The sequence below is a fragment of the Suncus etruscus genome, chromosome 8, assembly GCF_024139225.1.
Source record: "Suncus etruscus isolate mSunEtr1 chromosome 8, mSunEtr1.pri.cur, whole genome shotgun sequence".
NCBI classification, from domain to species: domain Eukaryota; kingdom Metazoa; phylum Chordata; class Mammalia; order Eulipotyphla; family Soricidae; genus Suncus; species Suncus etruscus.
The window spans coordinates 100,730,181-100,756,026 of record NC_064855.1 but is presented as its reverse complement, the minus strand read 5'-3'; the positions used below and the strand labels follow the sequence as shown (position 1 = coordinate 100,756,026).

The 25,846-nt window shown below is 35.7% G+C and overlaps 1 protein-coding gene across 1 annotated transcript; it reads left to right on the top strand.

Moving 5' to 3' along the window:
- The first annotated feature begins 3,381 nt into the window (after window positions 1–3,381).
- Window positions 3,382–6,251, top strand: SLITRK1 (SLIT and NTRK like family member 1). The gene is made up of 2 exons (XM_049778952.1): window positions 3,382–3,399; window positions 3,851–6,251. Exon 2 carries the CDS (start codon window positions 3,907–3,909, stop codon window positions 5,998–6,000), a length of 2,094 nt encoding a protein of 697 aa, XP_049634909.1. The 5' UTR covers window positions 3,382–3,399; window positions 3,851–3,906; the 3' UTR covers window positions 6,001–6,251.
- Window positions 6,252–25,846: the final 19,595 nt, after the last annotated feature.

Below are 25,846 nucleotides of genomic sequence, written 5' to 3'. Positions count from 1 at the left end.
CAGATGTAGGATCAATCTTTGGCATCTTATATGGTCCCATTAGCATTGTCAGGTCTAATTCCTGAATACAAAGTTAGGAGTTACCCTGAACATAACCAGGCCTGGCCCCAAACTAAAAGTAAATGAATAAATAAGTAGTATAGATAAAGTAAACTAACCATGGATTTCTGTATACCTTTATATTCATTATAAATTGCTTTGAACCTATATAAAATACCTATATAGGTATTAATATATATCCATCTATTAATCTATCCATCCATTCATACATTCATCCATCTAGATTTTTTGGGGTTATTGGATCACACCTGTGTGCTCAGTGGTACTCCTGGTTCTGTCCTCAGATCTCTCCTGGTAGACTTAGGGGACCATATGTGATGCCAGGGATAGAACCTGCGTTGGCTGCATGCAAGGCAAATGCCCTACCTGCTTAAAGTGCTCAGAAATATATGCTCAGAAATTGCTCCTGTCTTGGGGGGACCATATGGGACACCAGGGGAGCGAACCATAGTCTGTCCTAGGCTGGCATGACAAGGCAGACAGATGTCTTACGGCTTGTGCCACCAATGCTCTGGCCTCACTAAGGTGTATATTTTTAGATGGCTGACATAACTTGATAATAATTTCTCTTGATGTCTTGTTTCTCCTTTTAGCATTTTCCCACTTGCATTCTTAAACTGAAGACATAGCTATTTGAAGAAGACATAATTAGAAAGGAAATAATAGTGTAAACAGGAAAACCTTCACTACAAATTTCCTAATGTGATTAGTTTTAAGAGGGCAAAAAATCATAGTTCCATTGCCTAGCGATAGGGACAAAATAAATTGCTTGTTACCCTAATTCTGTTTATCTAAAATCAATTTAAATATGTACTTTGGGTCTCTGCACATAAAGTATTCAGTAACTTAAATAAGCATTTAACCAATTATGTTTCAAAGTGTGAATTTATAATCTTCACCATCAGTGTTTCCTTTACATTTGCCAGCATGGGTTTATTCTTCAGTCTAGACTATCCTTTTCACATACACTACAGGATGCTGTCCTCCTTTCTGTGGTTGGTTTCTGGGCCAGTTAGTTTCACACCTGAGCCCTCTACAAAGAAACAGAAACAAATATTTTCCTTCAAGTTAAAATTGAGGCATTTCAGAATTGCATAACTCTTGAGTGATTGATTGACTGAAATAGTCTCAAATTCATTAGATTATTTTCCTTCTTTCTCCATCTCAACATGTTTACTTTAAAATAAGTAAGAGCAATTATTTTGGAAGTGCAAAAAATGTTCTCTGTTACACACACACACACACACACACACACACACACACACACTGCCTTTCGGTATCATTCATCCACAAACTCAGTTTCACAGACAGCATTTGACTATAAGAAGTTTTTATGTGTAGATCTGCTGTTCTCCTCCAAAAATTAATCATGTCCTCACCCTCAAATATTTATACTTCTCTGAATTTCAGACATTCCCAATTCTTCTCCAAATCTGGAAAATTTGTATCTCTCCAGCCTTCTCAAAAGAATACATTTTTAGTATGTTACTTTGGCATAAATTATTAGGAGAATGATAACAGCTGTCCAACTAATTTGCTGCCTAATTAAAATGAAAAAGATGGAAACATATTCTACTTCTACTGAAAAAAAGGGAAAAAAATAATGATAGGAATCCTGCATAGTTCAAAAGATAAGTGATGCACTTTTTTTTAAAAAGCACAGATTGAAGGAATGGATGTGAACTTTGATAAGAAAAGTGTGCATAAGCTCCTTCCTTAAAGCAATAATTTTATATTACTTCTACTCTCAGATGGCTTGTTTTTTATTTTTTATTATCTTCATCTGGTCTGAAGAAAGCAGCTATTTGCTCTCTATATGCAGCCTGCTAACTGCTCCCCCTGAATAGTGAACCATTCAGCAGAAATGAGAAGGAAAAACTGCTAGCTACCTGCTTGGGTGCACCAAGCCTTGAAGACCACTGCTTTTCATTTTACCCTTTTAAGATGCAACTGGTTATTTACTTGTAAGCATTTTAAAATCCTTCCAACAGCTATGGAAACTTTGTGTCTGTGTGTCTCTGTGTGTTTGTGTGTGTGGTGTGCACGCCTCCGTGCCAAGGGGGGGGGGTTAAAAGCACTTACGAATCAAGTTGGGATTTTCCCTAGCCCCCAACCCCCTTTTCCGGTTCTCAGTGAAAGCTTTAGGGTCCGGTCCAGAATCAGAAACGCAAGCGAGTATTGTGTTTTCATCAAGCAGACTTAAATAACATTCAAGAAATACCACCAGAGAAAGACCTAACTCTCAATGACCACATTGACTAGAATCCTTCGTCTTTTTTTTTTTTTTATAAAGAGATGTCTTGCGAACACTGAGACATCATCAGGAATAATTATCTGATATAAATTATATATGGCATGAGAGTGGATCCAAATAACCACTTTCAACATGAACAAAAAAATTTTTTACAAAAACATCAAATAGCCTAAAACACTGTACTGCAGAGATGGAAGAAATGCATTTAAAGCACCGACGAAAATGGCGTGTGCAGTATAATTACCTCAAATTGCTGTTCGCTTGACACCCTGACACTAATTTTATTCCAGCCATTGGGAAATACATGTTTTAAAAGCACTCTTCTCCCGAAGCTGGAGCTCGGTGGGTGCGTGCTGAGGTCGGTGAGGAAAGGAAAGGGTAAAGTTTCCATCACGCGAAAAAAGAATGAAATAATCCATTTAAAAGAAGTGTCTATGTGGATCGACAGCCTTTAATACCCACATTTTTAACGCTTGCCCTGTATGTGGATTGATCCCCCCACCCCCTTTCAGCATTCCCTCACCAGATGGATTTTTGCTACTGCAGATCAGCAGAGGGTGTCAGATCTTTCAGAGTGCACCAGGCTGGAACGATCAGAGCTTCTTAGCAACTCTCCGCTCCCCCTTTTCTCCACCCCCCAACCCCATTCTCGCGCTCTCTCTCCCTCCTTCAGACAACTCCCCCCTGCACCCCCGCCACCCCCACAACCTCCTCCCCCTCCACGCAATTCCGAAAGAGCAGAAGAAAGAGAAGGAGAGCAAGCAAAGAAGAGCCTTAGTGACCGAGAGTCGGAGCCCAGAAAAATAAGGGGGAGCTTGAAAGAGTCCAGAAGGGGAGGAAAGGAAAAAAAAAAAAGGATGGACAACCACAAAACCCAGCGATTGCGGAAATTTCCCAGCGCCATTGGCAGTGCAGCGTGAGTCTTTCGGGGCCAGCAGCGTGATTTCAGCACCGGGGGACTGGACAGCACCCCCTGGGCAGGGCTGGGGGGACTTCAGGGCACCCCGCAGCCACTGCTAGAACTCGCTCCGACGCCTCCTGCAAAGAAGCCGCCGAAATCCCCTGCTTTGTAGCAGAGAGGCAAGGTCAGTCCGACGCACAGCCATGCACAGGCAGTGCGCCTGTACTACGCTGCAAACCCCTCTGCTTCTTGTTTCTTTAACATGCACTTGCTTCTAATTCCTAGCTTTGTTTCCTTCCCGATAAGTCAGGACCGCTAGCTGAGATTCTGTAACAGTGTCTTTTTCATTTGTACGTAGACATTTAACTTCTTTTATTTTTTTGGTTCATTTTTTAAATAAGGGCTAACAGTGGGATTAGCTTTCCTACTTTTTTTTTTTTTTTTTTGCTTGCCTTGCACTACGTGCCTGGAGAGTTTGTGGATATAATTATTGACTGGCGTCTGGGTTGTTGCAGTGCGGGGGGGTTAGGGAGGAAAGAGTCCACCCCCACCCCCCCAAAACCCTTTTCTTTCTCCTTTCCTGGCTTCGGACCTTGGAGCACTCAATGAACTTGAATTGTGTCTGTGGCGAGCAGGATGGTGGTCGCTGTTACTTTGTGAGGAGATCGGGGATGAATTGCTCGCTTTAAAAATGCTGCTTTGGATTTTGTTGCTGGAGACGTCTCTTTGTTTTGCCGCTGGAAACGTGACAGGGGACGTTTGCAAAGAGAAGATCTGTGCCTGCAATGAGATAGAAGGGGACCTGCACGTAGACTGTGAAAAAAAGGGTTTTACAAGTCTGCAGCGTTTCACCGCCCCGACTTCTCAGTTTTATCATCTATTTCTGCATGGCAATTCCCTCACTCGACTTTTCCCTAATGAGTTTGCTAACTTTTATAATGCGGTTAGTTTGCACATGGAAAACAATGGCTTGCATGAAATCGTCCCCGGGGCTTTTCTGGGGCTGCAGCTGGTGAAAAGACTGCACATCAACAACAATAAGATCAAGTCTTTTCGGAAGCAGACTTTTCTGGGGCTGGACGATCTGGAATATCTCCAGGCTGATTTTAATTTATTACGGGATATAGATCCGGGGGCCTTCCAGGACTTGAACAAGTTGGAGGTACTCATTTTAAATGACAATCTCATCAGCACCCTACCTGCCAACGTGTTCCAGTATGTCCCCATCACCCACCTCGACCTGCGAGGAAACAGGCTGAAAACCCTGCCTTACGAGGAGGTCTTGGAACAAATCCCGGGCATTGCTGAGATCCTGCTAGAGGATAACCCGTGGGACTGCACCTGTGATCTGCTGTCCCTGAAAGAATGGCTGGAAAACATCCCCAAAAATGCCCTGATCGGAAGAGTGGTGTGCGAAGCCCCCACTAGACTGCAGGGGAAAGACCTCAATGAAACCACTGAGCAGGACTTGTGTCCTTTGAAAAACAGAGTGGATTCTAGTCTCCCAGCGCCCCCTGCCCAAGAAGAGACCTTGGTCCCTGGCCCCCTGCCAACTCCCTTCAAGATAAATGGGCTGGAAGATCATGCCACCCCAGGGTCTGCTCCAAACGGAGGTACAAAGATCCCAGGCAACTGGCAGATCAAAATCAGACCCACGGCGGCGATAGCCACTGGCAGTGCCCGCCACAAGCCCCCGGCCCATGGCTTGACCTGCCCGGGGGGCTGCAGTTGCGACCAAGTCCTCCCGGGGTCCGGGTTAAAGATGAATTGCAACAACCGGAACGTGAGCAGCTTGGCTGATCTGAAACCCAAGCTCCCCAACGTGCAAGAGCTTTTCCTGCGAGATAATAAGATCCACAGCATCCGCAAGTCACACTTTGTGGATTACAAGAACCTCATTCTTTTGGACCTGGGCAACAATAACATCGCCACGGTGGAGAACAACACTTTCAAGAACCTCTTGGACCTTAGGTGGCTGTACATGGATAGCAACTACCTGGACACGCTGTCCCGGGAGAAATTTGCGGGGTTGCAGAACCTCGAGTACCTAAACGTGGAGTACAACGCCATCCAGCTCATTCTGCCTGGCACCTTCCACGCCATGCCTAAACTGAGGATCCTCATCCTCAACAACAACTTGCTGAGGTCCCTCCCGGTGGATGTGTTCGCGGGGGTGTCTCTCTCCAAGCTCAGCCTGCACAATAATTACTTCATGTACCTGCCCGTGGCAGGGGTGCTGGACCAGTTGACCTCCATCATCCAGATCGACTTGCACGGGAACCCCTGGGAATGCTCCTGCACCATTGTGCCTTTTAAGCAATGGGCAGAGCGCCTGGGCTCCGAAGTGCTCCTGAGCGACCTCAAGTGCGAGACACCCGTGAACTTCTTTCGCAAGGATTTCATGCTCCTCGCCAACGATGACATCTGTCCCCAGCTGTACGCCAGGATCTCGCCCACGGTCCCCGCGCACAGTAAAAACAGCACCGGGTTGGCGGAGACCGGGACGCACTCCAATTCCTACCTAGACACCAGTAGGGTGTCCATCTCCGTGCTGGTACCCGGACTGCTTCTGGTGTTTGTCACCTCTGCCTTCACCGTCGTGGGCATGCTGGTGTTTATCCTGAGGAACAGAAAACGGTCTAAGAGAAGGGATGCCAACTCTTCGGCGTCCGAAATCAACTCCCTCCAGACCGTCTGTGACTCTTCTTACTGGCACAATGGGCCTTACAACGCAGATGGGGCGCACAGGGTTTATGACTGTGGCTCGCACTCGCTTTCAGACTAAAAACAACAACAACAACAACAACAACAACAAAAAGAGACACTCATCTGGGAGGGAGCGCACAGCCTAGCCCCCAAACCCCAAAGACTGGGGGAAGGAGGAATGGCTCCCTCTCCATCCCCTCCCACGCAACCCCAATAACCACTAGGGGTTCACTGGAGCTCTCCCCCTTTTCACACATCCTATCTAAGCTCTGCGCACTCGAGGCTGGAGAGACCGAAGTCAGTAAATAGTTCTTGCAAAAAAAAAAAAAAGAGAGAGAGAGAGAGAGAAAGAGAGAGAGAGAAAAGTAAAAAAGGGTTTCTGAGCACTTTAGCTGCTTTCTGGAAACAAAGAGCAGACTGTGGCGAGCTGGGAACGCGCTGCAAGCTGCAAGCGGCGCTAGTGACAAAGCTCAGCAGGGGGACCTGCTCTTGGGAACTACAAGCACCTCCCCAGCACTCTGCAGAGGGGACCGAGGGATGGCTGCAACAGTCCTATACATATATATTATACATATCCCCACATCTATATAGACAAACAGATCATCTATTCCCCCCACCCTCTCTGGATTAGCCCCTGGAGCAGGTGGGGGCGTGAAGGAGGACACCCTGTTTGGAGACGCAGGGATGGGCAGTTGCACGAAGGCATGAATGTATTGTAAATAAATAACTTTGACTTTAAAGAGAAACTAAAAGCAAAAGAAAAAGCAAATTAAAAAAAAATTAAAGTGCTGCATGGCTCGCATGGAATCTACTGCGCTCCAGGGACGCTGCGCTCCCCGCGACTGGAGACAGACGCGCCCACTTCACAGCACCCACCACCACCCTCTTACCCGATAAGTCCCCATCGTATCAAACTTTCTCGAAATGAAATACAGTATAATCAGAAAGTGCCATTTCGCCATTATTTGTGATCAGTAGGCAGTTCAGAGCGTAAGTTTACTGTGAAAACAGAAAAAAAAATGTAAAGATTTTATTTAAGACATTTGCATGGCTAGTCATCAGTCCATTTTATGAGTTCCAAAATGTATTTTGTTAAGCGAAGTTTTTTTTTTTTCTGGGTTGTTTTTGGGCTTTGGATTTGATTTCGATGGTGTGTTTTATTTTATTTTTATTTTAAGGGGGAATATTTTTCTAGACATATCCAACAATGCCTTCCATCTGAATGTAAAATAAGTACCCATGATTTCTATTATAGTATCAGTGTAATTATTAAAAAAAAAGATTTTGAGGCAGTTAAGCATGACCAATTAATGTCACTCTAGTGCTTAGGCTGCGATCTTCTGGTAGCAATTCTGTGCTGGTGTAACTCTTACTTATAAAGTAGGAAAAAAGAACTGAGGAAGCACGTAAAACTTACTGATTCTATTCAAGGATTTTATAATGGCATATTTTTTCAGTATTAAAGTGAAAATGTTTTCAACACTGGGTCCTTACATTTTTCCAGCTTTTTCTTTATTGTTGCTAAATTGGATTTGCGGTGGAAGGGTTGGTGGTGGGGGTGTGGGGGTGCAACCCTTTCTTGAGCCACATTAAGGCTCTATTCAGGCCTTACTTAGTTTTACAACCTTTGACATGGTTTCTTTCTCCTATTGCTCCCCAACTTTCTAGCTTCCCCCCATAGAGTACTGCTTGCCCCATCCCCTTACCCTTTCACCCCCCATGCTGAATGCAGCAGTGATTCTCTTTATTGATACCATCACCCCTCCTGCTGCTTGTGCCACTTCTGCACACACTGCAGATATACTAAGGATGTTAGTCGAGATTTTGATTTAATTGACTCTGCCTAGATCAGTCTCATTAAACAGAGTGGAGATTTCATTGGTCAGCACTCTGCAATGAAAGACAACCCTAATGACTGGCATTTGAAATGCTGCTGGCATTTTGAATTCAAAATCTGCTGAAAACCTTAAACTAATTAGCGTCCACCCACCCATTCTGCCCCCATTGAAATTTGGTAAAGTACTGATCTTTATGGAAATCAATCATTATCTTAAAGAAGTGTTTCTCTCCCATGACTTGGACTTCTGGTTGTGACCCAGTAATTAACCAGAAAAGCACTGAACTATTTCAATCTTATGAGCCTCTGTAACTCTGGCCTCAAACATATTCCTCTGGGATTTCTAAGCAATCTATTTTATCAGCAGTTAAGGAACTAGGAAACAAACAGAACTAGACATGTTGATGGGGTCTGCATTCCACCACATATCCATCTGGAGATGTATGTTTAAAGACTGCAGACCACAGATTTAAAACCAAAATTATAGGATTGTATATCAGCTAAAGAGATTCCCCAGAGCAGTTGTAAGGAGATTTGCCTTCTAAAATTCATATTCTAAAGAAATTCCCCAGAACACTGATGTTCGGGAGTATGTATTATTTATTTTAATGCTTTTTAAATAAAATATTATAAACCATACTATTCCAAAGGCCATTCATCATTTTCTCTTGATTCTTGGTGGGGGATATGTTTCAAAGAGGTACACTTGGAATCTACAGTCCTCTGACAAATGTTATTGGTAGCTTGGGTTTATTATTTTTCTTACAATGACTTTATGTCTTTTTATGGAGTGTACAACTGAGTTATTGGCAAGGTTTCTTTCCAGAATTATCTGTGTTGGAAAAGTTGGGTAATTGGAAGAGTCATATCTTCAACAAAATTATGACCTTAAGAAGGTAAAATATGTCTGATGTTACTTATCTGTGGTAGCTAGAAACTCCTTTCAAAAAACTAGTCGAGTAAACTTTAATACTGGGACATGATGAGTCTAAATGAGAAACATGAACTTCCAGAAGAAAGTGTACAGAAGGCAAGAACTTTTCCTCAGACTAATTCAAAAGAAATTCAAGTATAGAAACCAAGGACCAAGAGGAAACTTTATTTTTAAATAATTGCTTCATTTGTTTTTAAATGGTCATCAACATTAGACATATGTTAAATGATTTATTTAACTAATTAAATGGATCCTAACCAGAGAATGATTTCATAAAGTATTGTTACTTCCATTATGCTAATGGAAAATTGATGCTTAATGAGAGTAAGCAGTAACTCTGATTATAACTGATAATCTCTAGATAGATAGTAGAAGACTGTAGAAGTAGTAGAAAGGAATTAGAAACCAATTTGCCTCATATTATGAACCCTAATCTTTTAAAGGAGTAGATATATATTTACATGATGACTTCTTAAAGAAGGGTCTTCTTTTTCAAAGTATGTAGCTGTAAAAGTTGAAATATAGGGAAGAAACAATAAAGATTCAGGTTGTATCTTAGATGACTGTGTATTTGTATCCTTTCTATTTTCAGTGTGTCTTCTTTTTTTAAAAAAATTGTCCTATATAAAGGACTTAACTTTAGTAACATTACCAGGAGTGTGAAAAAAGTCTTAGTGTTTAAGAAAAAAAGATGAATGTGCCATATGGTTCTATAAATTACAGACATTTAAGTAAATATAAATTACCAATATATTTACTACAAGCCTTAGGGTAAAGTACTATGATCATCAAATAATTTAATATATAATCATTTAAGGAAAAATTATTTTAAAGTCCATGAAGGAAATGTAACAATATTTTCACATAAATATTCATATGTAGGATCAATTATTATTTAGCAAATAAATATTTTATCTGATAGCTATTTATCCCAATAATATATTGATGAATACATGATATGTGAGATGATTTTGTCTTAAATTATGCATTATTCTGAATTTTGATGTTAAGGTTGCAATCTCACCAGATGAGTAATTTTTGGTTATTTTTTTGTGAGACAGGACACAAAAATGTTATTGGTAGCTCTTATTGGCAGTGTTCAGGACTTACTCCTGGGTTTGTGTACATGGATTTCTCCTGATGGAGCTTGGGGAATTCTATGGGATGTAGAGGATTGAAACTGGTTTGCCACATAGAAAGCAAGAATTCTACCAGCTGTACCAAATCAATGGCTCTTCACCAAATGACATTTATTTATTTTGAACAGTTTATAATTTGTTTTATAGCCTTATCTAAAATTCACATGTGACTAAAGTTGCCAACTGAAAAATTGAGATATCTTGTTTTTAGTTAAATCATCAAAGTAAAAGAGTACCTAGCTATACCATAAGAAAAAGGAGAAAAAAGGAGACATTTTATTTAGTTTGAATGCTTACAAAAAGACCAGTTCTAGTATCTATTGGTTGCTACTGTAACTAATAATATCCTACAGTAAGTTGTTGCCATAGAAATTTATTGTTTAACCAGTTTTAAATGTTTACCCAGGGAGAAACTGAAATATATTATCTAATATTAACATAACCCAAATATGTTTCTTAATAAATTTATTATAGATACAATTATAATTTTCAGCTTTTAGTAAGTGTTAAAATTATTTTGATTATTACAAGGACAAACTGTTAATTTATGTTTTTCTAGGTTCTTTCTAAATGTCATTTGGTATGTACAGTGAATTGGTAAATTTCCAAGGTTGAACAAGGAAGTGTGAGCTTTGATGTATTAATAGAATAATAATTAGAAAGGTTTCCAATTTGTTTCTTAGGTAATTTAAAAATACTATGTATGTGTATTTGAAGAAAATTAAATTATATGCCATACTATACTTTTTATATATAATGAAGCAACTTTAATTTAGTTTAAGTATTTATATATACATAGGCATAAATATAGAATTAAATTTAAAAGTGAACTCTAGGAAAACATCAGATATGAAAAAAGCATATGAGTATTTATGGTTTGCTTCAGTATTGCCAAGACTAGAAGAAAGATTAAATTAATTATCATATAATCTCATTGATGTTTTTTTTAATTAGTCAAAAAATGTTATCATAAAAGGTTATATTCAGTCCATTCAAAATTTTCCTCTAGGCATTGAGAAGCAAATGTCACTAAGAGTTTCCTTAACAGCACATTTTCTACATAGAGCATTATCAAAGGTTAACCTTATTGACTCTATTGTGATGCATAAAAATTTTGTTGGATTACAAAAATTGTATAGCTGTGATGAGAACACATATAAAACTACGATTTTATAATCACAGTTTTTAATTATATTTTATAAACACAGGGGAACTAGCTTAGATTTTTGTAGTCTGGCATAACTTTGACCTCAGTTGACCATCAATTTCATTTTATTGGTTTAGACCTCAATTACAATTGTAATTACCCTTTTTACATCTATTTATTCAACATATACTATTCAGATTAATTGAAATAGAATTTTGCTTTTTACTTGAACTTTGCACAAAGATTACAGTAGGGAATAGAATAGAATAAAATTTGGGCCCCTGATAGGTAATTCAGTGGATTGAGTGAATGTTTGGCATGTAGGGAGCCTGGATTTCGTTCCACAAACAATATGTGTTCCCCAACCACCTGTAGGACCAACTTATCATCTAGCCAATTTATTCAATTGATAAATTGAAATGGGTATATTGCTTTGTCATAAAAAAAGTGGTGAAAACTTCACTGAAAAAGAAAATAGTCAATTATATTCTGAAAGATAGTTTCACTTATATGAATTGAAGAGTAGACATGATTATTATGGCTAAGAATAGCATGCTATGAGCAACTTGAATAGCATGCTATGAGCAACTTGAATAGCATGCTATGAGCAACTTAAAAGAAGACCTCTAAAATTTTTGTTTTCCTTTTGTTTTGTTTTTACATAATTTAAGTTTGGGTTCATTTGGAAAAGCAGTCCTCACATTGGCTCTTTTTTCTTATTATTTGTTTGTTATGCAAACAATTGAAAATGACAAAAACTGCTTCACAATGTAAATGGATCCTCATTATTTATTAGTTTTATCTTACTTTCTTCTGTGAATAGGACAGATGACTAATGTACTTCAGTGAGTTACTTTTTTTAAACATAAAAGGTGGCAAAATGTATTCTTTTATTTAAGTTATTTTAGAAACAATGTCTCTGGGCACTTGGCCTTGAAATATGCAATGTAAACATACTACAATATAAAATCTTATATACAATGCTTTAATATATACATTATATATTTAACCATAACATTCTTTAACTTATTTGTATTATTCTAATGTATAGTTCATAGGTTTTCCAAGAAGAAATCTGTAAGAAAGGCATAAATTTATTCACTTCTAGGCTTTATTCTTTTTTTTTCTCTAATGTATTTCCTTTCTTGGCAGGAGACAGGAAGAAAACATATTCAGCTGCAGCATATCAATAGCAAAAGTCAATATATAATGAAAAATGAGAAGTGCTTCAAATATTGTTGACAAATGACCAACCCATAGAGCTGTCAGAAAAGTAACCCTGGAAAGGGAATGTAGTGGAAAAGGGTCACTATTTTCACAAATGCAATATAGTTTTTTTTTCATTCTGTGATATTTATAGCATTCTTTTGGTGAATTTTTATTTTAAGCATTTCCAAATTATATATTAGAAAGTAATTACTATCATTATGATGGTGCTATGACTTGAACACTAGTCTGTTATATAGATAAATATTTAACACATATTTTTGGGTTTTGTTGTTGTATGGGGGCTGCACCCAGCAGTTCTCAGTGATTATTCCTGGCTCTGCACTCATGAATTACTCATGATGTGTGAGTACTATCTGGGATGCCAGGGCTCTGACCTAGTTCAGCTGCTTGCAAGAAAAGCACCCTACCCACTATACTATCACACCAGCCCTGTATATTTATGGCAATACAACACATAGTTGAGTATAGCTATGTCAAGTTGAAAGATTTTATGTTTATTGATTTGCAATGCTCCCAAATAATAAATTTCAATTGGGTTAATGCATTACCAGCTAAATCTAAGACAATTACCCAAACAGAGTTTAATGCATTTAATTGCTAGTTCCTGAATAAGTACATAGGTTATCTCCATGAATGCTTTTAAATTCTAAAATCCTATTTAAAATTCTATCATTATTTTATTTTAATCAAAATCTTTATTCAGTTTCAAAAAATTGGGTTTGCATTTATCACTAAAATGTTCAAGTCTCTAATAATCATATTTCATATTACAGATGGTATTTGGTGCAATTAGATTTTGACATAGTTATTAATTGGCTGCAGGAGGGCAATGTATTTTATGAGTGAATATTTTGATGAGCAACACTTAAAGTCAAGAAACTAACAACTGGAAACAACAAATCCTCAAGACATTAATCACATGTAATGTCATTTTACTATTACAATTTAAAATATTAAGATTAAATTAAGAAGAGAGAAAGATGAGATTTTTTTATTACTGTTTATATAAGTATGACAGTGATTGTTAAACAAAAACTATTTATTCAACTGGAGTTTTATAAGATGGGTCTTTTTCAGCATTTTTATATGGATAACTAATATGGTGCCTATTAATTTTCTAGCCTTACATGTCCGATTTACATAATTAATGATAAATCAAATGCACAAACAAATTGAATCCTAAATGTAGGTTTAATTCATATTATCTTAAATATTTGTGTTATACCAGAGGAAATACATTTATGTACATAGGAAGACCTTTATACTCGTTTTTAAACTATAATTGAGAACAATTTATTTACCAGCTTTTATAATAATATAAATATTTTATAATTAATTAAATTGTCATTTGTGTGTATACCACCTCATGTTAGTGGGTTGTAGCTCATTCATGGAATAGTTTTAAAGAACAAACAAAAAGAACTAAAGAAAAAAAAGCAACTGGTCATGACAATTTTACTTTATATAATGTAACATTGTGATCAATTTTGTTTGGTTATTCTATTTGCTTTAATTCTGAGTGGGGACACACCTACTTGTGCTCAAAGAGTACACTTGTCTCTCAGGCATCACTTCCAGTAGTGCTCCAAAAAAATATGGGGAAATGAGTTATTGAATACTGGTTGGCTGTATTCATGGCATGTAGTGATTCTGAGAAAATATAAGTTGACTGGATTTCTATGATGATTAGCAAAAAGTATAATAATATAAAACCGTGGTAAAGTTGAATTTGAATAATGAAAATAACTGGTGATTTAATTAAAATGGTGTAAGTTATTCATTGACTTTATGTTAGATTATGTAATAAGTTTATGAAAATTATAAGATCATATATATTTTTAAGAATTAGAAAAATTCTATACTTGTGTTTAAATTATAAAGTACAATGTATTCTGATTTATAAGTAAATATGCAATGTTTTGAGGACTAGATGTATTTCTAGATGGATGAGATGGGTGAGGGAGAGAAAATCTATACCAGAAGATGCCTTTTAAATATATAGCAAGAAATTTAGATTTCATTGCAAATATACCAGAATTTTAAACAAGTAAATTATACATTAAGCAGTGTATTTAACTGATCAGCTTTGGTTTGTTTTGTAAGAGTGAATGATGGGAGCAAAGTGGAAGGCAAGGAACAGGTGTTTGAGCAAGTTTAGTATGTTGCATGGAAAAGGAATGGGCTGAGATTCTAAGAAAAATTAGTCTGCTGGAAAAATAATTCTTCAATGAATGAATTTGAAATATTTGTGAAATGAATCAAAAAAGTTTTTTTAATCTTTAATTATGAGTATATGTGTTTTCTGTATCAGTCTGATAGTGCTTTGATTTGTTGAGAAGTGAAATGAAGGGAAGCATTTTTGGCTTTTCAGGTGTGGATTTTGAGCATAGAAATTCTGTGAGATGGCTTTTTACATATTTGGAGGAGGATATATAATGTGAGAGTTTAGAAATATAAAACAATGCAGGGGATCATTTATGAAGAGAATTTTTGAATAGAATTGATATTGAGTCTGGATTTATGGTTTCTGTTTCTTGAATTAAGAGGTAATTATTTGTTACATCTAATTGACATGATATACTCCTGATAGATTTACTGAAAACTAAATGTAAATTTTGATCTTAGACAAATTTATGTAAAGATAAAACATGTAGATTAGCTCTAATGCATGTGCATTCTATTATAAACCAGGTGGCCCATAAAAAAATAAACTTAGAAAAAGTGGCCGGAGCGGTGGCACAGTGGTAGGGTGCTTGCCTTGCACGCAGCTGACCAGGACAGACCATGGTTCTATCCAGCAACCCATATAGTGCTCCAAGCCAGGAGCAATTTCTGAGCCCATGGCCAGGAGTAGCCCCTGACAATCACAGGGTGTGGCTCAAAATCCAAAATCAAACAAACGAAAATAAAACTTAGAAAGATTCACTTATGAAAATAAATCAAAGACAAAAAATAGAGTAAAATGGATAAAACTTTTTGGTACCTAATGGCACAGTATTAAATTATTCTGTATTCCCCATTAATGTAAATATTTCTGGTAAAGACTAACTTTAATGTCAGTAATAATTCAAGAGTTCTGATAGATGGTTTTGCTTTTTTTTTTTTTTTAGAGTAATCTGATGATGTTCAGGTGTTATCCCTGGCTTTACACTCCGATGGTTTTGGAGGAATTTGTGGGATACCTGGGATTGAACCCTGGCAAGTCACATGCAAGACAAAAAAACAGTCATTGTAGAAGCATTCCAGTTCCCATTTGGTTACCTTTATTTTATAATTAGAAATGATTGGAATTGATTTTGGAAGTGGTTATTTGACACTTCATGTATAAGCAACTCTCCCGTTATTCCTTAAAAATCCTAAACCACATTTGGTTTTAAGCTCAACATTTGAATAGACAACACAATAAAAAAAAGAGCACTTCATATTTTCTCATTTATCAGGACACTCCACTCAGCTTACCATCACTAATCAGCTCAGTTTCTAATCCTTAGAAACTTAAGTGTAATTGAATTTAATCTTCTAAGTAAATTGTGATTACTTTTCATTTTACTTTAGTCCTGTTTCAATTTAAATATTTATATTAGGCTTTGCAATATGGAAGTCTTTCTCATCATAAGGCTCTTGTTGGCTCATTTATTTCTGTATAGGTGGGAACCATGTTGTAAAAATTTTGTCTTTTTTATCTATTTATTTTTACATAGCACACTTTACTATCTCTTCAATACTGACTTGGTTTGCCATTTAATAGAAATTTTACACTTTTGCTTAGAACTTTGCTTAATATGATGGAAGACTTCAATTATGGGTTGATTTTTTTTCAAGCTAGAATCAAACAGTTCAAACTACTTTTTAAAAAGGGTAACATAGGAGCCAGAGAGATAGCATGGAGGTAAGGCATTTTGCCTTGCATGAAGAAGGATGGTGGTTCGAATCCCCGCATCCCATATGGTCCCTCAAGCCTGTCAGGAGCGATTTCTGAGCTTAGAGCCAGGAGTAACCCCTGAGTGCTGCCAGGTGGGACCCAAACACCAAACTAACAAACAAACAAAAACAAAACAAAACAAAAAACTAAAAGAAATAAGGGTAACATAAATAAATATATTGGTTTGTAAATAAAATCCAATATTTTTAGCAGACATAATGCATTTAAGGCATCTTAGCATGCTTAGAACAACAACATCAAACATTTATGTTGTGAAAATAAAAATATTGATTCATTGACATAAAAAATAAAGTTAATATAAATAAATATAACACATTATTTATTTATTAGTATATTGATTTTTGTGGCCAGCCCTGGAAGAGCTTATGGGAGCCATATATATGTGACAAGCAAATTCAACCCTCACATGCAAAATATGAACATATCCTTTGAGCAATTTTTCTGGTCCAACATAAATAATATATTTAACTATATAAAATTATTAAGAAAATATTTTAGGGCACAAGTATAAAGGTAAAAGGTATAAAACCGGTAGTTGTAATAATTATAATGATCTAGCTTGTCACTAGTTAACTGATACAATATCTTAACTAACTTCCAATTCTACTAAGGAAAACCAAAAGTATTTTCTCTATTTTAAAATCATCTTCAAAATGTTCGATTTTATGCAAATAATTCCATAAAATCATGTATTGTCTAGATTTTATCTACTCTGATGGTAGACTTTAGAAATTTATTTCAGTAAGTATTATAAGAAAATAATTACATTTATATAAAATAGGACAGAAATAAAATAGATAGAACATCTGAAAATGATTTGATCAATTTGATCAAAATTACTAAAGTGATAGTCTAGCTTTAGAATCAGACTATCAAATCTAATATTGATCATGAATAATAATGCAGATCTGACCTAGTTGTTAACTTTATATCTACTTGATATTCTAATTTGTAAAATGTCAAAAGAATGATAGTGCCAACCTCACAAGAAGGTCATGAATAAAGTTCTGTCTTAAAATTATTACATGTGAAATATTTAAAATGGATTTTGAGACATTATGAACTTACAAAATCATTAGCTATTCATAGTGGTTTGAATTCAATAAATATTTTTATAATACCCAAAGCAATTTATCTGTAAGTTAGTTTTTTAAATCACAGATTTTTAAAAGTGTAAGAATCAGAAAGTCTTATTTTCTGGATGTGCATTAATTTATAGCAGACTCAAATGCAAAACCAAATGAAACAAATTTAAAAAAAATATTTACTTATAGCTGAATATCTGATGAGAGATTAATAGTATTCATACTTTTTGTTAGCTACATTATTTTATAGGATTACAGTCATATAACAAAATTTGATTTTATTTCACCTGCTCATATTTACCTTGAAATAAATGTATCATCTTAAATTATCACAATTAATATTTTATTCATAGTTCTATACATGGACAGTATTTATCACAAAAATTTATTAATTTTTATCTAGGCTAGACTTCAAACATTTAATTTATTTTATTCAATTACCCCACAAAAAGGAAAGAAAAGGCAGATTTTCAATTATCAGAATTTGGCAAATGGTTTAAGATATTTGTAAAGTTGTGAACAATTTAAAAATTAATAAATTGATTCTTATTTTTGCCTTGATTTATTTTGTGTTTTGGAGGACAAATAGAAAGTTGTTTAGGGTTTACTCCTAGCTCTGCATGCAGTGGTCACTATTAAGGGAATATAGAGAAGCATATGGTATACCAAGGACCGAGTCTGGGTTGGCCATATGAAAGGCAGATTTGCATGCTGTGCTATGGCTTTTGCTCCAATATATAAATTCTTAATGCAAGCCTTTTTAAAGAAATATTTTTACAAGAATGTTCTTTATATATAAGAAATTGATTATAGATAGCATAAAACATTGTCAACTTGCTGTTTTTTAAATATATAAATCTGAGAGATTACTTGTCCATCACATCAGGTCTAAAAAACGCAGAATGTCACTTTTTTGTTGGTTCCAAGATGTGTGTTCAATAGAATTAAAAGTAAATTCAGACTTCAGTATATATAAGAAATTTGTTTTAAAATAACTGAGTTTGATTAAGAATTAGATGGGTTTTTTTGTTTTGTTTTGTTTTGATTGTTTGGTTTTTGGGTCACACCTGGTAGCACAAAAGGGTTACTACTGGCTTTACACTCAGAAATCCTCCTGACAGGTTTGGGGGACCATATGGGATGCCTGGATTTGAACCTCTGTCCTTTTGCACGAAAGGCAAACACCCTGTCTCCATGCTATCTCTCCAGCCCCTGTAGTTGTTTTTGAAGACTTTACATATACTATTTTTTGTGTCAGTGATCATAGTCTTTATTCTTTTATATTATAATATTGTTGTCACTGCAAGACTCCTAATATTTAAGAAATCATTTTGGAAGGCAATTCATTTTGAATTCCTCTGCCAAAAGTAAAGCAGGTTAAGATGTCAGAATGCATTTGCTTAGAAAAGGAAAAATGCTTTTCTCCCATGAATTCATTCCAATATAATATGTTGACTCTGCTATTTATAGAACCCTGTCCCATGATTCCAAAGATACAGGAGATAAAAAAATATTTTTTGTCCTCCAAAAATGACATTTATTATAATTTAGATAAATATTGAATTTATTTTAATAGTTCTTAGTATTTCATCACTACTTTCAACACAGCACATATCTGCAACACTATAATATTTTGTATTCTCCACAATCCCACAATCTTAGAAAACACTATCAAACCATCATGCACTATTTGTTTGGTATGTAGATTAGATTTTATTAGAGCAAAAATTTAGAGACAAATCAAGCACCCAATACACTTAACTTAATGAGGAAAGAAACAAAACAAAGCAAGCTCATATCTTGGAAGCTTAAATCATAATGGTATAAAGTAATTCATTTAGAGTCAAAAACTTCTAAAATATAATTAACAACATAATGTAGTGAAATTAGAATAACACAAACAAAAGAGAAAGCTTTGTGTTCATTTCCTGAGGCTGTGAGGCATTTCTGAATTCCATTGTGTTCCATTCACCAAGAGGTTGGCCTTTTTTCAAGAGTACCATCTGTTAAAATACAGGGTACTTCACTCCTTTATGACCTCATGGTTCAAAAAATTCAAGTTTCAAGAAATACTGAACACTCTGAACAAAAATTTCCTATTCATCATTTTTGGAAGTATTAGACATTTAACCTAGTTTTATGGCAACAAGTTTAATTAACTATAATGGGGTTTATTTTAACCATCAATAATTCAAATGATTTTATTCTTACTCATCTTTCTTGAATTGACAATTTCATAAATGGACTTTGGAAGCATAAATAAATAGATATTAAAGTAAATAACTTATTACTACAAATAAACTGAGTCTCTAGTGATTAGTTACATTTCCCCTTTTTTGGGGGGGCACACTCTGTGACACTCAGGGGTACTCCTGGCTATGAGCTCAGAAATTGCTCCTGGCTTGGGGGACCATATGGGACACCGGGGATCAAACCGAGGTCCATCCTAGGCCAGTGGCAGGCAAGGCAGATGCTTTACTGCTTGTGCCACCATTCCGGCCCCTAATTGCATTTCCTTGATTCATTAAATTTTACAGATTTTATAAAAAAGTTTATTTCTGGGACTGGAGCGTGTGCCTTGCATGCAGCTGATCCAGAATGGACGTTGATTTGATCCCCGGAGTCTCCTATGGTTCCCCAATCCAGGAGCGATTTCTGAGAGCATAGCGAGGAGTAATCCTTGAGTGTCACTGGGTGTGACCCAACCCCCCCAAAAGTATATATTCTTTCTAATATGGTGTCTACTTCATTAGTATTTATTCTGTAGACACATATTTGATGAAATTAAAAGTGAATTTATCTTTATTTTCCACTGCTTCATTAAAGGAGCAAAACATTTTATGCCTTTTTATACCCGCTGACACTCAGGGGTTACTCCTGGCTGTGCGCTCAGAAATATCTCCTGGTGGGGTCGGGCGGTGGCGCTGGAGGTAAGGTGCCTGTCTTACCTGCGCTAGCCTTGGACGGACCGCGGTTCGATCCCCCGGCGTCCCATATGGTCCCCCAAGCCAGGAGCGACTTCTGAGCGCATAGCCAGGAGTAACCCCTGAGCGTCGTCACAGGGTGTGGCCCCAAAACAAAACAAAACAAAAAAAACAAAAAAAAAAAAAAAAAAAAAGAAATATCTCCTGGCTTGAGGCATCATATGTGGCGTAGGGAATCGAAGCCAGGTCTGTCCTGGGTCAGCTGCTTGCAAGGATAACACCCTACCATTGTGCTATCGCTCCAGCCCCTCAAGAAAGCATTTTAATGTGACTTAATTTAGGTTAAAAATGTGGCTCCGAAGAGATTTCAAATGGCTACTCTAGTCTTTCAAGAAATGCTCAAACAAACATACAAAAAAATCTTGTGGATTAATTATGTTGAAATTGTTCCTGATGGGGCTGGAGTGATAGTATATCATGTGGGCACTTTTCTTGCACATAGCTGACCCTGGTTAGATACTTAGCATCTCATCTAGTCCTCTGAATCCTACCAGAAGTGACTCTTAGCACAGTCACTAGTAACCTCTGAGCATCACTGGGTGTAACTCCAAAAATAAAAGTGTTCCTGAAACCATCAGAGTATCAAGGTTGCTGGAAGAAGCACTGAGGGGAGGACTAAGTGGCTTGTAGGTACATTTATATTTTTCTATGCAAAGATAATTCTAAATTTTGTTTAGTTTTTGTTTTGGGACCATACCCAGAGGTACTTTGGTTACTCCTGACTCTGCTCAAAATTACTCCTGGCAGGCTTGGGGATCATATAGGATGCTGCAAAGTTAACCCAGGTCAGCCAAGTGCAGGGCAAACACCCTGTCCACTGTACTATCACTTTGGCCCTAATACTAGTATTTCTGATATGCAATTGCCATATATAAAGCTAAAAGGGAAATTATAGGCTCAAAACCCTAACTTAAGGTCACTGGATACATCTCCCTAGAGTGAATATTCTAGGTCTTTGGCACCAGTTAATTATATTTGGAATGTTTGTTCAGAATTTCACTTTCTAATTTTGCCTTCTGTTTTTTTATTGGTCAGGATACACTACACTGTCCAATTTTAGGGCTTTAACATTTAAGACTCAAAGCTTCAAGTGTCGTTAAGAGATTACAGTGAAGTAGTAATATTTAAAATTTCAACAAGTTTTCAATTTATTGAAATTGAACCCTCTAATTTCTTTTCCAAGAACTATTGAATTTGTCCATTGAAAAGATGCATTTGAAAAAAAATAATTGATTTTCGAGGGATTCAGAGTATTAGCAGAGCAGCTTGCCTTGCACAGGTCAACCTAGGTTTTAATTCCAAGCATCCCATCACCTGACCCAAGCCAGGGGCAACCCTGAGTACCACGGGGTGTGGTTCAAAAGAAAAAAGGAAAATAATACTTAGCCAACATAAAACAGTTGGATATTTTTTATAACTAGATACTTTAATGTAACCATAAGGTATCATTTCTCCCAGGTTTGATTTTGCCAATAGATTATATTTTGGGGGTGTTTCTTTTAGTTTTTGTTTTTGCCTGGTTTTATAATCTAAATAAAGCAGTTGTTCTGTTCTCAGAGAAACTGTGCTTTCTGACCGACAATTTTTTTCCTTTTCATTTTCTAACACTTTAACTATACAGTTTATTCTTTTGTGTGTGTGTGTGTATTAAAACATTCTTTATGGTGTATTGAAATTACTTAAAAACTTTGCTTCTCTTCTAAAATATTTTAAGATTGAAGATTACTATATAAAGTAAAACAAATAAACAAAATATCTCCTGCTACACATATACACATACTTAATAGTTATTGTGTTTATTTTGGGGCCACATCCTCAGTACTAAGAGTCACTGCTAGCTCTGTGTTCAGAAATCACTCCTGGAGGACTTGGGGGACCTTATGAGAAGCATGAGATCAAACCCGGTTTGTCTGTATGCAAGGCAAAAGTCCTACCCATTGTACTATCACTCAGGTCCCATATACCTCAGTTTAAGAATGGAATAGATAGTGGACAGAATAGTTGAGACACTGGTTGATGAAAAAATAGGATGGCAATATACAGAATATAGCTATATTATATTTTATTTGAAGGGTGTTTGGGCTATATCCAGTGATTCCACAGAACTCTTTCAGGCTCTGACCTGTGCTAAAGAATACCAATAGTTCTGGTAACCACATGAAAGGTCGGGGATCACACAGGTTTGGCTACTTCAAAGTATTTTTCATATGATTTTATATTTATTTATTTATTTCAGGTTTATTTGGTTTTTATTTTTCATTTTTGGACCACACCCAGTGATGCTCAGGGGTTACTTCTGGCTTTGCGCTCAGAAATCGCTCCTGTCTTGGGGGACCATATGGGATCCAGGGGATCAAATCACAGACCGTCCTAGGTTAGCATATGCAAGCAGACACCCTACTAATTGCGCCACAGCTCCGACCCCTATATTTATTTTTAATTTTTAAAAATAATATATTTATTTAAACACCATAATTGCAAACATGTCTGTAGTTTGGTTTTAATTATAAAAAAAAAGATCCCTCTTCACCAGTGCAACCTTCACACTACCAATGAATGGCCTTTATCTCCCTACTCCCCACCCCCTGCCTATATTTCAGACAGGCATTCTATTTCTCTCACTCACTACCATTGTCATGATAGTCTTTTATTTTTCTTAAAACCCATAGATGAGTGAGAATATTATGTGTCTCTCTTCCTCTGACTCATTTCACTCAGCATAATAGTTTCCATGTTCGTCCATGTGTAGGAAAATGTCACAACTTCATCTCTTCAGACAGTTGTTTAGTATTCCATTGTGTATATGTACCACCATTTCTTAGCCACTCATCATTATCATCATGTTGGTCTTCTGGGTTGTTTCCAGATTCTGGCTATTGTAAATAGTGCTGCAATGAATAAAGACATGCAGAAAGCATTTATATATTGTGTTTTTGTGTTCTAGGGTATATCACTAAGAGTGCTATTACTGGATATGGGAGCTCAATTTTCAGGTTTTTTTTTTTAGGAATATCCATATTGTTTTTCATAAAGAACTTCCATTTCTTAGGTGTTCGATGATTTGTAGTTTATTAGTTTTGTGTCTTAGAAATACATTTCCTAATTTGAGGACTACAAAACATTTATTTCCCAAATCCACAAATTGTTAGATCAAAACCACTCTATTATATACTTTTACAGTGCTATCACAACATCTTAAAATTTTATGGCTTTTATAAGAATCCTGTTTTACTGTATTATATTTTGTTTATCCTAAGTTAGTGAATTTAAGGTTAAATGTATTTTTGATCATCCTAATTTCAATTTTTTTATACAAATGAGTTTTGATTCTTGCTTGTTTAAAATTCAGGCATATACAGAATGTTTCTTTGTAAATTATTTGTTCAGTTAAAGACATGAACAAATATAAAGATTTGCTGAAAGAAATCTCCTATGTAATCCATTAATATTTCGGTATTAAAATAATAGGAGATCTCTAGTTTCAGAGGAAACCATCTCTACTAACTGTGCTACTGGACCATAGAAAAAGAAATTTTCCAAATGTGAAGTACACTATACAGATAAAAATAGCTGTTAGGAACCAAACAATATACCTCCATTGCCTTTCTGTTGTAAAAACAGCTTTCATCTGTCCTCTACTTTTGTAAAATGTTACTGATACAACTGGACAACAGAAGTAAAGGAATTCTGGATTTAGCCATGTAATACAAAAACTGCTGAGAAAATCATTTCCCTTTTCATATATAAGGTGACATGAAAAGAGCATATTTAGGAATTTTTACGGAAGACTTGATTGAAACAATTATTTTGAGAAGTAATTTTTCTATTATTGAGGCATGAGAAGACTTGATAGGGCTGCTTGATACTATGGAACTATTGAAGACTATGAATCATATTAATTCGATGGTTTAATGTTATACATAAATAATTTACCAATAGAGATTTCATATTAATAAATGTGCAACTTATTTTCAAAGGTTATTTGATCCATTCATTTGACATTGTAATAATGTATGTTTGAACTGTACTTCACTTATATGAAGGATGATTTATGTTTCACATTATATTATACAGTTGCTTGAAGACTATTATTTTTTATTTCTCTGTTTAATTGGAACTAACATGTGCCTAAATTTTAGAATAAGAATGTTCTATTATATTAACAATTATTTTATAAATCAAATATTATCTGTTAAGATGAACAAGTAAACAAGACTCAATTTGTCCATCCCTTAGCTGAAAATGAAAATAAAATCCCATTCAGAATATAAACACATTCTTTTACATAAGACGGTACCAAATTGAAGATAATTCTTAAGGTATTCTAAAAATATGAGCAGAGTTAAAATATATCACCTTAAAATTTATTTGAGAAACCTACATAGTTAATGGGACTCTTGTTTGACTAATTGTTGGCATTAAGAAGAAAATTTCAAGGTTTATTAAGAAGGAAAATTAAGACACAAAGTGCATGTTTGGTTTAGAGTGTGAAGTGAAGGCTGGCAAGGACATAGACAAAAATAATATTAAAAGTACAAAGAGATTTTATAAATATTAAAACTTCTGAGAGGGACAAAAAATAAAAAGACCAAGGATAATTCAGAAAGTCTCTTGGCCACAACATTTGAGACACGTTCTTCAGAACACTCTACACTGGAACTGTAGCCTACTCATGTTGGCTAGATGATTATAGAATAATTCACGCCAAAGACTTAGGAAATCTATTAATTAATTTTACTAGACAAAAGACCAAACCATCTACATTTAAAAAGAAAATGACATCTACAACATAAGCCGAAAAATGTATTGGTTAATAACATTTTATTTTAATTTTTATTGCTCTAAATAATGAACTCTAAATAATGAATTTCCATAGGTACTTAATAGTTTATTAATTTTTTATACTTTCTAGATTTATGTTTAAAAAGAAAATGTTCCCTTCCTTTCTTCCTTCTTTCCTTCCTTTTTTCCTTCCTTACATCCTTCCTCTCTCCCTCAAAATTTTCTCTTCCTTCCTTCCTTCCTTCCTTCCTTCCTTCCTTCCTTCCTTCCTTCCTTCCTTCCTTCCTTCCTTCCTTCCCTTCCTTCCTTCCTTCCTTCCTTCCTTCCTTCCTTCCTTCCTTCCTTCCTTCCTTCCTTCCTTCCTTCCTTCCTTCCTTCCTTCCTTCCTTCCCTTCCTTCCTTCCTTATTCTTTCCTTACCTCCTTTTTGTCTTTTATGCCATCCTTCCTTCTTTCCTTTATTTCTTCCTTTCTCTCCTCTTTTTTATAAAGTATTTTGTAAATAATATATATTGGTCCATAGAATTTTGAAATGGTCAACAAATATTCATCATGTCAGCAGAGTTGAATATTAATAGTCACAGATATGTGCTCTTAGTTCTAAATTTAAGAACATAAATATATATTATTTTACTATGTACTTTATAATAAAAAAGGTTATAATTCACCTTTGTGTTCAGTAAATTGACCCTAGATAAATTTGTATTGAGAGCTTGCCATATTTAGCCAAGTCACAAAAATGATGTCTTAAAGCTTTATATGTATTCACTGTTTTTTTATTAAATTGACCTCATGACCCTATCAGTATTCTAGTTTCTCCCCAGTGCTGAAAGACTTTTGTGTTA